This window comes from Gracilinanus agilis, chromosome 3, assembly GCF_016433145.1.
Source record: "Gracilinanus agilis isolate LMUSP501 chromosome 3, AgileGrace, whole genome shotgun sequence".
Taxonomy (NCBI): domain Eukaryota; kingdom Metazoa; phylum Chordata; class Mammalia; order Didelphimorphia; family Didelphidae; genus Gracilinanus; species Gracilinanus agilis.
The window spans coordinates 486,536,153-486,550,839 of NC_058132.1; the positions used below are offsets into that span (position 1 = coordinate 486,536,153).

The following is a 14,687-nucleotide window of genomic DNA, read 5'->3' on the forward strand; positions in this document are numbered from 1 at the left end:
CCCCTCCCCTCCAGTCCATCTTTCCTTTCTCATTATGCATTACTCCCCCTTCCTACATTATGATAACAGCCTGGCTAGACTTCTCTCCTCCTTAACATAACTCCCCATTTCTCATCTCTGTGCCTTTGTACTAGCCATTTTCTCTGCCTGGAATGAACTCTCTCAAGAATCACCTTCTACATGAAACTTCCTGACCTCTACACACACATTCTCTCTATCTCCCCTCCCCTTCTCCACATACATTCCTTCCCACCCTGAGTACTTGATATATATTTGTATTTGTCGCTGCTAGTGCTGTATTAATCATAGCTATACAACCTCACCAGAAGAATATTGATGTTAACAAGATAGACCTTCATTTCAGATCAAAGGTTTGTCTTTTTGTGGCTTATTTGTCCAATTGTATATCATAGTCTGAACAATAGACTTTTTTCGTCCATCTGGTTTTTTTCTTTTGAATAGTTAGGCTGAATTCTTTTAACTGATTATCAGATAATCTCATTTATGAAGTTGTTCAGCACAGTGTCAGTAACGTAATAGGAATATCTGGAGGGCTTCAACTGTTAAACATATCTCTTTTTATTTGGACTCTGTATTTGGACATATTTAATGGTAGTGGCAAGCTCCTTTGGCAAGAATATATTTTCCTACATTATGTCTCTCACGTAATCAGAGGGTTATAGAACAAAAGTATATCTTTCAAGGATCTCATGATTTTACATAGGCATGTGAGACAATTTGTTTTATAAAAACCTATATCAATGCAAAAGCTTTCTAAAATAATCAATAAAACCAAGCACAGTAGTATTTTGTATTCTCTGTACTGTTTACTCAATATGTTCTGCTGTAAGATTTACTTTATTAAAACCCACTTCCTCTTCCTTTCCTGTTCCTTCTTTGAAGTTATTCTCATTGCTTGTGAATGTTATTATCACAAAAATTTTTTAGAAATGGTTATATGGCTTGGGTAGTTTTAATATTCTGTCACCTTTTATTTGCTAATAGGATCGTCTGAAATTTTGTTCACTCTTGTATTCAAAATCAATTCATTAGTGACCTCAAAATTGTCAACCTCATCTTTGAATCTTGCTATGTCTTATTATTCTAGTTCAACAGATATTCCCATTTTTGTTTTCTCTAAGTGTTTCTACTTCCTCCTTTATTACCCAAGATTTTGATATTCAAATATAAAAGTAGTGCATACACTGTCAGTGTTAAATAAGTTTGCTATAAAAATCTTTTTCATTTTTTCACCTGTTTTTTATTCCCCCCTTCCTGCCTAATCCTTAAATACCATCAAAGGCATATCATAAATTTGCCTTTATAGAATAATTTTTTTATGAAGTAATACTATTTATAACTCTTATCTTCTGTGAGATTTTACAAATGGGTTTTTTCTAATTGGAATGGCTTATGATTTGCCTTATCTCTAGGTAGGCAAACCGTGTTTGATCATAGTGTTGGTTTTTTTATGCAATAGATTTTTTAATAGAAAACTCATATAATACTAATTTTTAAAACTTTTGTCTTAAGCTCATGAATGTAATTCTTTACCCAGTCACAGTTTCAAAAGATTTTTGGTTCAGTTCTCAATCCAAACTAAAAGATAGAATTTACCATTACATCTTCTCCCCTACTTAGAGAGTTCTGGGAAATCGTCCATTCGTTTACAGATGAGCAGAAAAGACTCTTCTTGCAGTTTACAACAGGTACAGACAGAGCACCTGTGGGAGGACTAGGAAAATTAAAGATGATTATAGCCAAAAATGGCCCAGACACAGAAAGGTAATTATGGAATTCAATGAATATATAATTCCTTTAATATGTTCCAGAAATTTACCTTTTGGAAGTATAAACATGATGCTCCAAATACAGTTTTACTGTGATATTCAAGAATTTGTGTGAACCAATTCTGATTTTGATTCAATTTAGATATTTTTCAAAAATATTTGAAGTTCTGTACTGGTTTATTAAGTATTTAGCTTCATTATTATTATTCACTAAAAATTTAGTTCACCTCAGCTCAATAAAATAAAACTTTTTGTCTCAGTAAATTATGATTGTTCACTTTTTTTTTTATTTTTAAATTCACAGCTTGGGTCTGTTCAAGTCCCTGGTTAGATATTCTTTCAGAAATATTTAAATCCAGGCATGGGATTTGGGCCTTTTGCCATTTTTTAATAGAGAAATGGAATTACCACCTTCCAATTTGTGTATTATTGAATCTAAATAGCATTTCTTCCCAGATTTAGACTAGTATGTGTAATTTTAAAACTACTTATAACATTGAATAATTTACAGGTAGTTGATCAGAAAAGACTCTTTGGAGCTTGTATGTTTTTAAGCTAGAAGATCTTGTTTATAATTTAAATCCAAAAACATTGCTAAAGTTTGATTTAGTGTGAATTAATAATGGTAAACCAACTTGAGGAAAATATACATCTTTCACAAATTGTAACACATGTATATGCTGTTTTTTTCCCATGTCTTAATACTTTTCCATTTTTTCCTTTTTCTTCTCATTTAGGTTACCTACATCTCACACTTGCTTTAATGTCCTTTTGCTTCCGGAATACTCCAGCAAAGAAAAACTTAAAGAAAGATTGTTGAAGGCCATCACATATGCCAAAGGATTTGGCATGCTGTAAAAAAAAATTAATAAATATAACAAAAGGGATAAAAATTGGTGGTGATGATGTCCCTATACAAAAAAGGCCATAAGTTAGTGAGCTACAGTAGTCACCCGTGTTTGTGCCTCCCTTCTTTACTGGGGACATTAGGGCTGGAACAGCAGATTTCAGCTGCTTGTATGAACAAATTCTTTATTTTTTTCTTTTCACGTGAAAGTGTTACATATTCTTTCACTTGTATGTACAGAGAGGTTTTCCTGAATATTTATTTTAAGGGTTAAATCACTTTTGCTTGTGTTTATTACTGCTTGAAGTTGAGCCTTTTTGAGTATTTAAAGAAAAAATACCAACAAACTGTACTTTCCCAAGGAAAATATTGCCATCATTTGTAGCCCATGTAACCTTCAAGTATGTGCTATTTTTTTTTTGTCCCTGTATCTATTCAAATCAGGAACTGTACTTTTTTGAACAGTTTGCTTTTAAAACTTGAAGTCCTGGAAACAGTGTGATGCAATTACTGCTGTTCTAGCCCCCAAAGAGTTTTCTGTGCAAAATCTTGAGAATCAATAAAGATGGAAGGGAGAACTTGGAATGTTTTAACTGCAGCCCTGAGAACTTTACTTTAGTTACAGCACAACAAATTAAAAAAAACAAAAACAAACTCATGCCACTGTATGTTGTCTTCACGTGTCTTGCAATATACTGTTTCAGTAAGCAATCCTGTTTCTTACTTAGTATATGAAAGGGTATAGATTTTAGGTTGTGTTTTTTGTTTCGTTTTGTTTTGTTTTTAACATTTACTGGGGAAAAGTGCATATTCAGCCAAATGGTAGTGAGTCAAGTGTATTGCAAGAAAGATAGGAAATTTGTTATATTATAGACAAAGCATGTGGAAGTGCACTTAAAATTAAGTTTTATTAATTGCCTATTACATTGATTTTAAAATCGACAATCCAAAGTCTTCCCTACATGATGTCATCGTCCTATTTAATGAACTGTTGTTGCTCCTTTATCAAGGCACATGATCAGTGTTGCGACATAATCAAAAGAGATGGCTACTGTTCCTTGTTTTTTATTGAATCTAACAATAAGCAAACCTGGAAATGAATGAAACTTTTGATCTTAAGACCTATTTCTATTGTATGTCCCCAACTATTCAATATTATTTTGAAAAGTAAATGCTAAAAATTACTTCATGTATTACAGAAAATAAACAATAGGCTTTCAATTTAAATGACAATTCAGAAGTAAGTAGTTTCCCCTTTCCTAGTCTAATGTGTCTGTAATGTTAATTTCTCCTGTTGCAATATACAATAAAGGGATTGTGTATTTTTAACTAAGGGGACATAACTGGTAAATCTTTTTACTACAAGCTGTAGCTGTTGTGCAGAGCTGAGCTTGTGCCTTGACAATTGTTTTAACTGACTTCTACAGATTAAATCAGCTTGATGATTTGTGTGAAATTGGCAGGAAAAGGGCAATTCTTGAAATCATTGGAGGTGGGAAAAGATGTCTTTCAGGATTATTTTAATAAATTCTTTCTAGTAATAGAAACAGAACTGTTATGTGACTATAATGCTGAATAAAACAGTGACCTTTTTTTCACCATGACCCAGTGGAAAAATAAGACAGTGATTTCCTTAATTTGATAAGTTAAATTGGGTGTAGTTTGGGTTCACCTGTTTTAGAACCTTGTTAAGGTATATATACTACATGATAGCAAACATTCAAAAGTATCCATTTTTCTAAAGGACATACTACCTATTCTGGTTTTTTGGTTTTTTTCCTGTACATTAAAAATGAGAGCAAGGGAAACTCAAGGTGCCGTTGGACATTTTATATAATAAATGGGTGAAGCAAGTTAAAACTATTCATTTATTCTCTTTAAATTTTGTTACCATATCTACTACTAAAATCTTATTTCTCCAACAAGTTTTTGATTCATGAACCTAGTAGATTTAAAACACTAGGTGTACTATTTTAAAATATTGGGAATTTATTTTTTAAATCTACAATAAGGAAAGGCTTTAAGGAAAAAAAAATGGGTACACGAGCCATTCTCTTCAGAATCTTATTTTCTTGTGTAGGCTACAACTTCTTTCCACATTCTTGTTATTTTCCATTACTAATTAGTATTAAAAAATAGACTGGATAGGTAGAAATTGAACAAAATTTCAAACAATTCTTGTTCTGTGAATAATAGCTCTGGTTTGGTGTATCAACAGTTTGGATGAAACTAGTAATTTCATTGAGACTGTATTTCTCTGAATTTTAGTCTGTGTTTCTTAATATAGCAAATATATACGTATATTTGTATATATACATATATATATATATATACACATATGTAAGGTTGGTTGGCAATATTCCTTCCTTAAAAACTGAATTTATTTTAAATATCCATTTTCTCAACAATAATTTTTGTATCTGAAAAAGAACAGCATCAGTGAAACTCAGAAAAAGAATGCTTTCATTAAAAACTCACTCCCTAGAACTGACCTTTTTTTGCTAATTATAATACTAAGAAAAGGAATTGACTTTTTAAATAGAGTAAGAATAACAAAAAACGGGAAGTTCAATTTTAGCATTTATTATTTTCCAAATTTATTGTTGTATAAAGCCACCAGTTAATCCCCACTTTTTAAAAAGTTTTCCATGTAGAACTTAGGTATTCTCTTTTTGAAGGTATATTATTTTCCACTTTTGCCATCATGGTAAAAACAGAAAGCTACTTTTTGCTTACAACACAGATTTCTGATTTAGAATATCAATGTTTTATGAATGTTTGCTATTTTTTTAAAATAGTATTATACAGCCACCTTAGGAAAAAAGGCTTTTTTTTTTCAATGTAAGTAATTATCAACTTTTATATTTCTAGAAAAGTGGTTTACTTCTTGTGAAACTATTATGTTCAGGCTTCAGACTTTGGTTGCAGTTTCTGGAATTTCGTTAACTAGCTGCCTTAACTTGGGCAATTCATATAACTTCTCTTGGCTTCAGTTTCCTCATCTGTAGATAGAGGTGTCAGATGACAATTTTAGAGGTTCTTTTCCCTTCTACAATTTTTTTTTAAGAAACAGATTTAGAACTGGTACAGTTGCTACTAACTACTTAGAGAATACAAAGTGCATGTCTTGTATATCTTTAAGAATGGGTTTTAAATTTATCTAGATAAACTATACCATAATGACATTTTTATCACCTTTTAGTAAAAGTAATTGGAATTAATCAATGTTAAATAAAAAGGTTAATATTTTATTTTTATTATGATATTCTCTCAGTAGTATAATTTACGTTATGATCATAAAAGCTCCAAAGAAGGTGAAAATACATATACTTATTAAGGTCTTCTGAATAAATCATAGCAGCTTAATATGCAACAATATGATTTCCCCCACCTCTTCCAATCTGCTTGGAAATTTTTATGTTATAGGAATTATTTTTTACTTTTCCTTCCAATATTGGCAAAGGACTATTTTATAATTGACCAGTATACTTTATAGTTATCCCTCACATGAAATAATCCTTAGCTTTCATTGACTGATAATGCTTTCATCAGTTACAAACAAGTATGGCACAAAACAGTCTAGTTCAGAATTACAAATGGTTGGTTGTATTGATTCTCAATAATCTTTGAACACTAGAAATTTTTTCATAAAGATAAAATATTCAAAGACTACTAGTAGTTAATAAATAAACATCATAGGCTTTGTATCAAATTCAAATAGAATGTGTCTTTGCAACCATTTCTTTAAAAATTTTTTTTTTAATTTAGAATTTGAAACTTGGTCAGTTGAAAGAGAAAAGAAACAGGCTACAATGTTAGACTAAATAGTATGTTTTAAACTGTGATTTGGTCATGTATTACTTCTATTTTCTTTATGTTCTTGGTAGAGCTGGATCCAGGGGCACCTTAAAGAATCATCAGACTCAGACTTAGCTCATCTTAAGAATTCATCCCATAAAGAATACACTGTTGGAGACTCTCTACCCACTGGACTGGACTAAGACTGGAAAAAAGTAATCAATGTACACAAAATGTCTAGTATCCCAATTAAATACAACCTGCATAAGAGGCTCTTATACAAAATACATCATATATTAAGCCTCTACTGTGTACTGAAAACTGTGCTAGGAGAAATCTGAGTTGGGGAAACCTGCCTCAAAAGAGCTTATAGTCAAGTAGAGAAATAAGACACCAAAGTCAGTTGCTACAGTGCACAATATTATCTAATGTCTTAGAAAGTATAAGTCAGGTGAGCTCTGGAGGAAAAGGTTATCAGACTAGCGACTCTGGAAAGGCTTTCAAGAAGGGATTGTATAAGTTAAGATTTAGAAAGTAGGTAGGAATTAAATAGCCAAGGACAGAGGAAGATAGGGATCAATCTGAGAAAAGACTTGGAGATAAGTGTGTGGTGTGCACTGAAGAGCCCCAGAATTTTCTAGTGTAGCCAAAGTGGAGATTATGTGGAAGTAATGCAGTTAAGGAGGATCTGCAATGCTACAAAGGAAATTCAGACATTCACAATGCAGTAGTAAACCATTGAGATTTTTATAATTTAAAAAAAGATATGTTCAGTTCTATGCATAAGAACATTATTATGGCAGTGGATTGGAGAAAAGGTAAAAGTAGGAATTTAGTTGCAAAAGCTCTGGAATTGAAGCTTGAAGGTACCCTAGATTTGAGTTCTGGTTCTATTTCTTTGATTTCTTAGAGCTTTAATTTCTTTATTTGTAAATGAGCATGAGGACGATTTTTTTTAGCTTTCTCACAGGTGTTAAGGAAGATCAAATAAGTAAATATATCTTATCCTAAAGAAGTCAGCTATTAATAATAATGAAGAGCCCTCAATTAAATAACAACCACACAGTGAAGCTTGGCCAGTTAATTAAAAATAAAATCTTTATCTTCACCTTAGAATTAATACTATGTATTGGTTCTGAGACATAAAAATGGTAAGTGTTAGGCAACCAGAGTTAAGTAACTTGCACAGCGTCACGTACCTGAGAAGCATCTGAGGTCACATTTGAACCCAGGACCTTTCCCTCTCCAGGCCTGGCTCTATCCACAGAGCCACTTAGCTGCATTCCTTCCCCAATTCTATTTTATATTAAAGAAATTCTTACTTTAAATAAAAAGAAATGGCCTTATAATTCTAATGAACATTATTTAGTTTGCAGTCATGAGGAAAAAGAAGTTATAACCAAGAATGTTTAAAATTTTTTGAGCTTTTCCACAGTCTCTTTGATTTTTTTGGAAAAGATATCTCCAGAGAGAGAGAGAGAGAGAGATCAATGACATATTGACTCTTCGTACCCATTATGAGAGTGGCCAACTGCAGCACAGTCCTTCGGGTTGACCTATGTCCAGATCTAATCTAGGATCACTTCTGATTTTCTTATAAATTTCATTACCAATACTTAAGGACATATATCTTGGATTGATTTTTATGTTGTAGGAAAGATTTCACACATCCTCGAGGGGGACTATTCAAAGGGCAATAGTGGATACATGCAAGCATTAGAAACACATTAGAAACATTTATTAGAGAGAAGAGTTATTTAAGAAATGTCAGTTAAGAAATTGGTCTAGGATGGTCCATTGTTCTCATGATATCTAAATGAAAGCAAAGAAGACTGCAAGCACTGAGGCAAGAGCCTTCTTCCAGACCCCCCATGACCACTTTATGGAAGGACGTGAATAAGAGCCCCACAGCCTGGGTAGGCATTGCTTGATTGGGGTCTACATCGTATAAAAAGAGTACCCACATTGACAAAATTATAAATACAATTCAGTATGAAATACAGATTGTTCATGTGCTATTTAATTGTTTGTGTGCTTTTAATTCAAGTCATCATCCCTTCACCCCAACATCATTTTGGGGGAATTATTCCTGAAAACAGCTGGAAGACCAGATTGCAAGATGATATGTGAGACTTATTCATTCTCAGTAAGGAAACTGCTGAAGTATTTTATTATTTTTATTATTTTCCTCCTTTGAAGAAGCTAGAAGATATGGGGATTATGAGCTGATGTTTGGTATACATATGTATAATTATATAAGCTAGCATTTATATAGCACTTTTAAAATTTACAAAATGCTTTACAAATGTTTCATGTTACTCTCACACCAACTCTGACAGGTAGATGTTAGTTATTCTCATTTCATAGTTGAAGAAACTGAGGCATACAATTTAAGTGACTTAGTCGGCCACAGGAAATATCTGAGGCCAGATTTGAACCCGGATCTTACTGACTTTAGGTCCAATGTATATTTATAAGATTTATAAGATTTTCATGACCATTAACTTTTTTAGTAGGTTATCTGTAATGTAAGTACAAAAAGTTAAAGTAAGTAATTGTAAATAAGATATCTGGAATTTATTTCCTTGCCTCACAGTTTAATGTGGGAGTTTATCCATTGGTAGTGGCAAAGTACTTTGAATTTATGAATAAATGCCGAATTCTATGGGGGAAAATTCTTTATCTGGATCACAGTCTTCTGTACCTAGAACTCAGCTTAATTCTATGCTAGTGTGAGATAATGTCATTTTTTTCCCTGAATAACTTATAGTCTCTTTGCATAGCCCAAAATCATCCTGTTCCTATCTTGCCATACACAAAGGGGCCTGGTCAACTTTTAAGTTATTTCTGGAACCCCCAATCCAAACTCTCAGACCCATATCATTATGAACCTGAATATCCCAGAACTGACAGTTTTTCAAGATTGCTTTAGAAAGGTTTGAAGGCAGCTTGGCACACTAGATACTAGGTTTGAAGATAGAGAACCTGGATATTAATCCCAGCTCTGTTATTTAGTAGCTGAGTGACCTTGGGCAAGTTGCAACCTGTTTGGGGCAGTTTCCCATTAGAAATCATTCTCATAAAATGTTTGAACTAGATGACCTTCAGGATTCCTTCCAGATTTAACAAGAGCCTATGAATAATGTGGAATAGGTTTGAATCCATGACTCCTTTGCTCCTTTAAGACCAGGGCATAACTTTTAGGAAAGAAAGTTAATTATAACATATACAATATGAAATCTTCATTATGAAATTATTCAAAACAGCTATTGTTGAGATATGCTTAAAATTATGAGATGGTAACTGAAAAACAAATGAGCTCACAAGCTCTGACAAAAATTCAAAAAGTAAATATTTTCTGAAGGTGAACAAAGATAAGAGGAACCTCTTTGTAAGCTGCCTTGCATCTAGATATATAATTTGGTGACCATGATACGTCAAAATTTAGGTTGTGCAATTCTGGGCTACTTTGCCCAGAAAAGACCAGAGGTGAGGAAATGAGAGTATCTAAAGAGATGATGACAGAGCAGTTAAACTTGTTCTCTGTTGCTCTGATTAATGAAGTAATGAGTTGAAGTAATACAAAAATTGATTTTAGATTAATATATGAAACATGTTAACGAGAACTTCCTGAATATGGAATGACTGCCCATCACTTAAGGAGTTTGGTAGTTGGAGTAAACTCCCCATATCTTTTAATATTTTGAGAATTTATTATTCAAAACAGTTGCTCATGTTTTTTTCCGTACTAGAATGGCCTGTATTCTCACTTCATAGGATCTTGATGTTCCCTTCCATTTTCTAGACATCACTTAATTACATCCTAAACTGTCCTCAAAAAGCACAAAAGTCCATGATTTGGAGAGAATTCATTTTTGAATACTGCCACTTTCCATGTACATGCTGAAAAGGCAGCCCTAGTGTCTTGAGTGACTTTATGTCAAAATTTTCCCATGTAATCATCCTTTACAATTTGTAAATTTTGCCATTAGTGAATGAAAAATGAGAATAGTGGATTGAACTTGCAAGAATTCCAAAATTAATGTCTACCGAACTTTCTTATTGACTGAAGCTGAAAGTCTGGACAGCCATCTACCTCATTTATCCAATATCAAATATCTGAAGCTAAACATACTAAGGACTGAAGCCTTTTTATGGAAATATTTCTTAAATATATATATTATTAAACTTCTCTGCTTTAATAAACAGTACACTAATACTCTCTGTTACTGAAGAAGATAGGTTCTGACCATATACCTTTTTTGTCAGAAACTTCACTATTAGAAATAGTACAGCTAAGTGCTTACTTTGTGCCAGGCACTATCATAAGTGTACAAATTCTCTACTCATCTACCAAAGTGATTTTCTTAGAGCCCAGATCTGACCACAATATTTTCCTATTCTATAAATTCCAGTGACTCCTTGTTACCTCCACCATCAAGTATAGCATGCTCTGACTTTATTTATTTCACAATCTATCCCCCTTCCTACCTTTCCAGGCTTCTTCAATTCCATGTGCTACATGATCCAACTACATTTGACTTTTCCTCATTCTGGTAATGCTCTCCCTCCTCACTTTTGACTTCTAGTTTACCTAGCTTCAAGATTCAAATAAAATCTCTCCTTCTTTATAAGACTTTTCTCAGCACCCTCCTTTGCTCTACCCCCGCCGCCCCCACACACAACTAGTTTCTTTGAGATGACTTTACATTTACTCTGTATATATCTTGTGTATACATAATATTTGAGCACAGTCATTTGCATGTTTTCTCCACTAGAGCGACTTCCTTGAGGTCTGGAACTGTGTTTTTACCTTTTTATACCCAGTGTTTAGCACAGTTTTTGGCACATTGTTATTCAGTCATGTATGACTCTTTGTGACCCTGAGGATCATACAGCCCATGGTATTATTTTTTTAAGCAAAGATACTAGTGGTTGCAATTTCCTTTTCCAGTGTTTTAAAGCAAACAGATTAAGCGATTTGTCTGGAGTCACACAGCTAGTAAGTCTGAGGCTAGATTTGAATTAGGGTCTTTCTGACTCTGGGCCCAACACGCTTTCCACTGAGCCATCTAGCTGCCTGCCAAAGACTTAGTAAATGCTTATTGACTAACTGACTAAGGTAGAATGGGCTTCAGGTCCTGAAAGATGTTAGGCTATATTCTTGTATCTCTTCTACTATCTGTAACAGTAGATCTCTATAATCAGACAAATGTGATCCTTTTGCTATAGCCATGTTGAGATGGACGTTCTAAAGACAGTTTGGCTTAAGGTCTCGCAGAACACTACAGTGAAGATCCGACTAGCTTGTAGGAGAAAGGGAAGAGGAGGAATTGAAGGAAATGGGGAGGGCAAAGGAAAACTTGTGATTCCTAGCTCCCTGAAGGAGAGGTAGAAAGTTCTCTACTCCTAGCTGACTCCAGAAACACTTGATCTGGCTGCATATATATACAGTTATTTGCATGTTGCCCCCCCCCCAGGATTCTTGAGGGCATGGACCATGTTTTGGTCTTTCTTTGTTTCCCCAGTGTGTAGCATAATGGAAGATAAAGCTTGATCAATGCTTATCGAATGATGGGCTGGATAGACTTAAAGTCCCAGAAATATACCTAATTAAAATTCCACATAACTATTGTTGATCAGTCTTTCAAAAGTGTTCATTTTTACAATGTTAATAGTATGCATTGTTCTCCTGGTTCTATTCACTTCACATTAGTTCATAAGTCTTCCCATAATTCTCTGAAATCATCCCTTTCATCATTTCTTAGAGCATAATAGTATTCCATTACATTGGCATGTTAGGGGCACAAAGGATAGAGTGTGCTGGGCCTGGAATAAGGAAGACTTATCTTCCTGATTTCAAATCTGACCTCAGACACTAGCTGTGTGACCCTGAACAAATCATTTAACCCTGTTTGCCCCAGTTTTCTCATCTTTTAAAATGAGATAGAGCAGGAAATGTAAAACACCCCAGTATCTTTGCCAAGAAAATCCCAAATGGGGTCATGGAGAGTTGGACATGACAGAAAAAACGTAACTTAAATCCCATTCTCTTACATTCATATGCCATAATTTGTACTACATTGGATATTAAATGTGCCTTTGGGGAAGTCTCTCCTCTCCACCCCCACCCCCATTCTAGCCCATAGGTTTTTAATGGGGATAAAATCAAGTGAGTTCCTAGGTCTGTTTATGTTCATCTCTTTGATAGATTTCCAGAACTTTCATGATATGGGACTTGGTAAAGATGTTACAGTATAAGATCATCATTTGGGAATTTCCTTAATTCCAAAAAATGCTACTTCTCAGCTTATAAATGTAGAGTTCATTATTTGCTAAATGGGGATAAGACTTCCAGACCAACTGGAAAAATTTTTTTAAATCCCCAGAACATTTTTTGAGTTGATATTTTACAATATGATGAAGATACTCAGATCTTACAAGTTCACTTGAATCTCTCTGCCAGTGGTTTTCATGGAGTTTTTTTTTCCATTCAATGTTCCCATCTTTCTCATGTTTTATTTTCTTAATAACAACAATTAGCAACTGAATCTTGTTTTTGTTTATCTCTTTGTGTTCTTCCAATATCAGTAAGCCTAGGTTTAACTGTATAGAAGAATTAAAAAAAAATCCAGCTACTAGGTCTCTGCATAGGTTTTTGCTTGTTTTCTGCAGATTAGTCTGTTTTGTAGCAATAGTAACTCAGTTCTTGTTGGTTATTTTTTTCCTTTTAAACTGCCTTTGTGCTTCTCTATATCTAATCTTTTTAAATTATAGGCTTCAGTGATCCTTTAAACACTTGGTTTCCCCAGAGCAACAAATACTGCGATATTTCTTATAGTCACTAAAGTATGCTTTTTGAAAGTTTCAACTTTTGCACAATTCATTGAAGTGATATCCATTCTTACAAACCACACAATTAAAAACACCATTAAAAGAACAATGAACCATGTGTATATGGCATGAAATCCAGCACTTAATTGACAGAAATGACTACAAGTGGAGAAACCAGCTCCATTTGGTTTCCTTTGGTTGTCAGATGTTCTGAGTCAAATTAACTCACTGCTGCTTCATTCTCTACCTCTTCTAACCCCAAAACATTTTAATGTAGGGTCAGTAGGAACACAAAATATTGTTGTCCCACTATGAAACCCATTTAGAAGAATGATCTCTTATCCCAAGTAATTTGTAGTACAATAGGAATTCCAGGGGTGTAGAATCATCTGGTATTTGATTTTGACAAGTCTACTTTGCTCTTTGACTTTCTGATCATTTTATGCTTTGTTGGTAGGTACTGACTTGAACATATTTAGAATTGAGAGACTGAATCTGCTTTGAGTCTTGTTCTTGTGACAGTATGTTTAATAGTGACTACATGAATATAATTTTTTTGGACATGCAATCTCAGAATCATTAATTCAAGGTTTGTAAAAAAAAAAAAAAACAACTTTAGAGGTCATTTAGTCTATGTTATTCATTTTACAAATTGAGGATCTCATACCCATAGTGGCTAAGTACAAGGTCATACAAGTAGGAAGATAGCAGATTCTGAATTTGAACTAGGATTCTCATTCTAAATCCAATACTCTTTCCAGACAAAATGAACTATAGCCATTTGCAGTACCCTTTCTCTTTGGTAGTGACTGGCAAAATGATAAGGGGACAGAGATGATTAAGATTCATATCGTTTTCATATTGCCTTTTAATTCAGCTGTTTGTACTATAAATGAGATCTTAGTGCAAAACTGTTAAGTTGACATATAAAGAATTTTGACTATCAACAGGGACATTTTTGAGACCAGAAGATATAAGAAAACGTTAGCTAAATTAGAAGGAAGGTTTTCTTTGGAAATGCAAATAAAGGGTTTGGCAGAGATGGTTTCACCATGCTCCCTAAGGGAAACAAAAAACAATATTTTAATGGTACAGTTGACCACCTCATCTTACAGTGCTTGTGATGGATCAATATGAAGGCAGTTGCACCTCTGCATCAAAATCCATTGTAGAGCATGAGAAGGGAGGAAAATTCTACCAAGAATTTTTTGTCTTCCAACCTATTTTACCACATTTAGTGACTTCAAGACAAAGATGAGCATGTAGGAAGATGCTGAAAACTATTTTGGAAAATATAGTTCAGGAATGAGAAACGAAAGAGAGCAAAAGGCTTGTAAGCTACACAGAAGACTTGCATTTATTTATCATAACAAATAATGCATTCTTCAAGAAGAAAGTGAAGATCATCTTTCAGAAAA

The 14,687-nt window shown here is 33.6% G+C and overlaps 1 protein-coding gene across 4 annotated transcripts in view; it reads left to right on the top strand.

Annotated features, from left to right (window-relative positions):
* UBE3A (ubiquitin protein ligase E3A) overlaps nt 1-4,500 on the top strand; it is a 76,701-nt gene extending 72,201 nt beyond the window's left edge. For all 4 annotated transcript variants that reach the window (XM_044670413.1, XM_044670412.1, XM_044670414.1 and 1 more), the window contains 2 exons: nt 1,642-1,785; nt 2,528-4,500. In XM_044670413.1, coding sequence (XP_044526348.1) covers nt 1,642-1,785; nt 2,528-2,648 — 265 coding nt within the window. In that variant the 3' untranslated portion in view covers nt 2,649-4,500. The remainder of the gene's footprint in view (nt 1-1,641; nt 1,786-2,527) is intronic.
* Nucleotides 4,501-14,687: the final 10,187 nt, after the last annotated feature.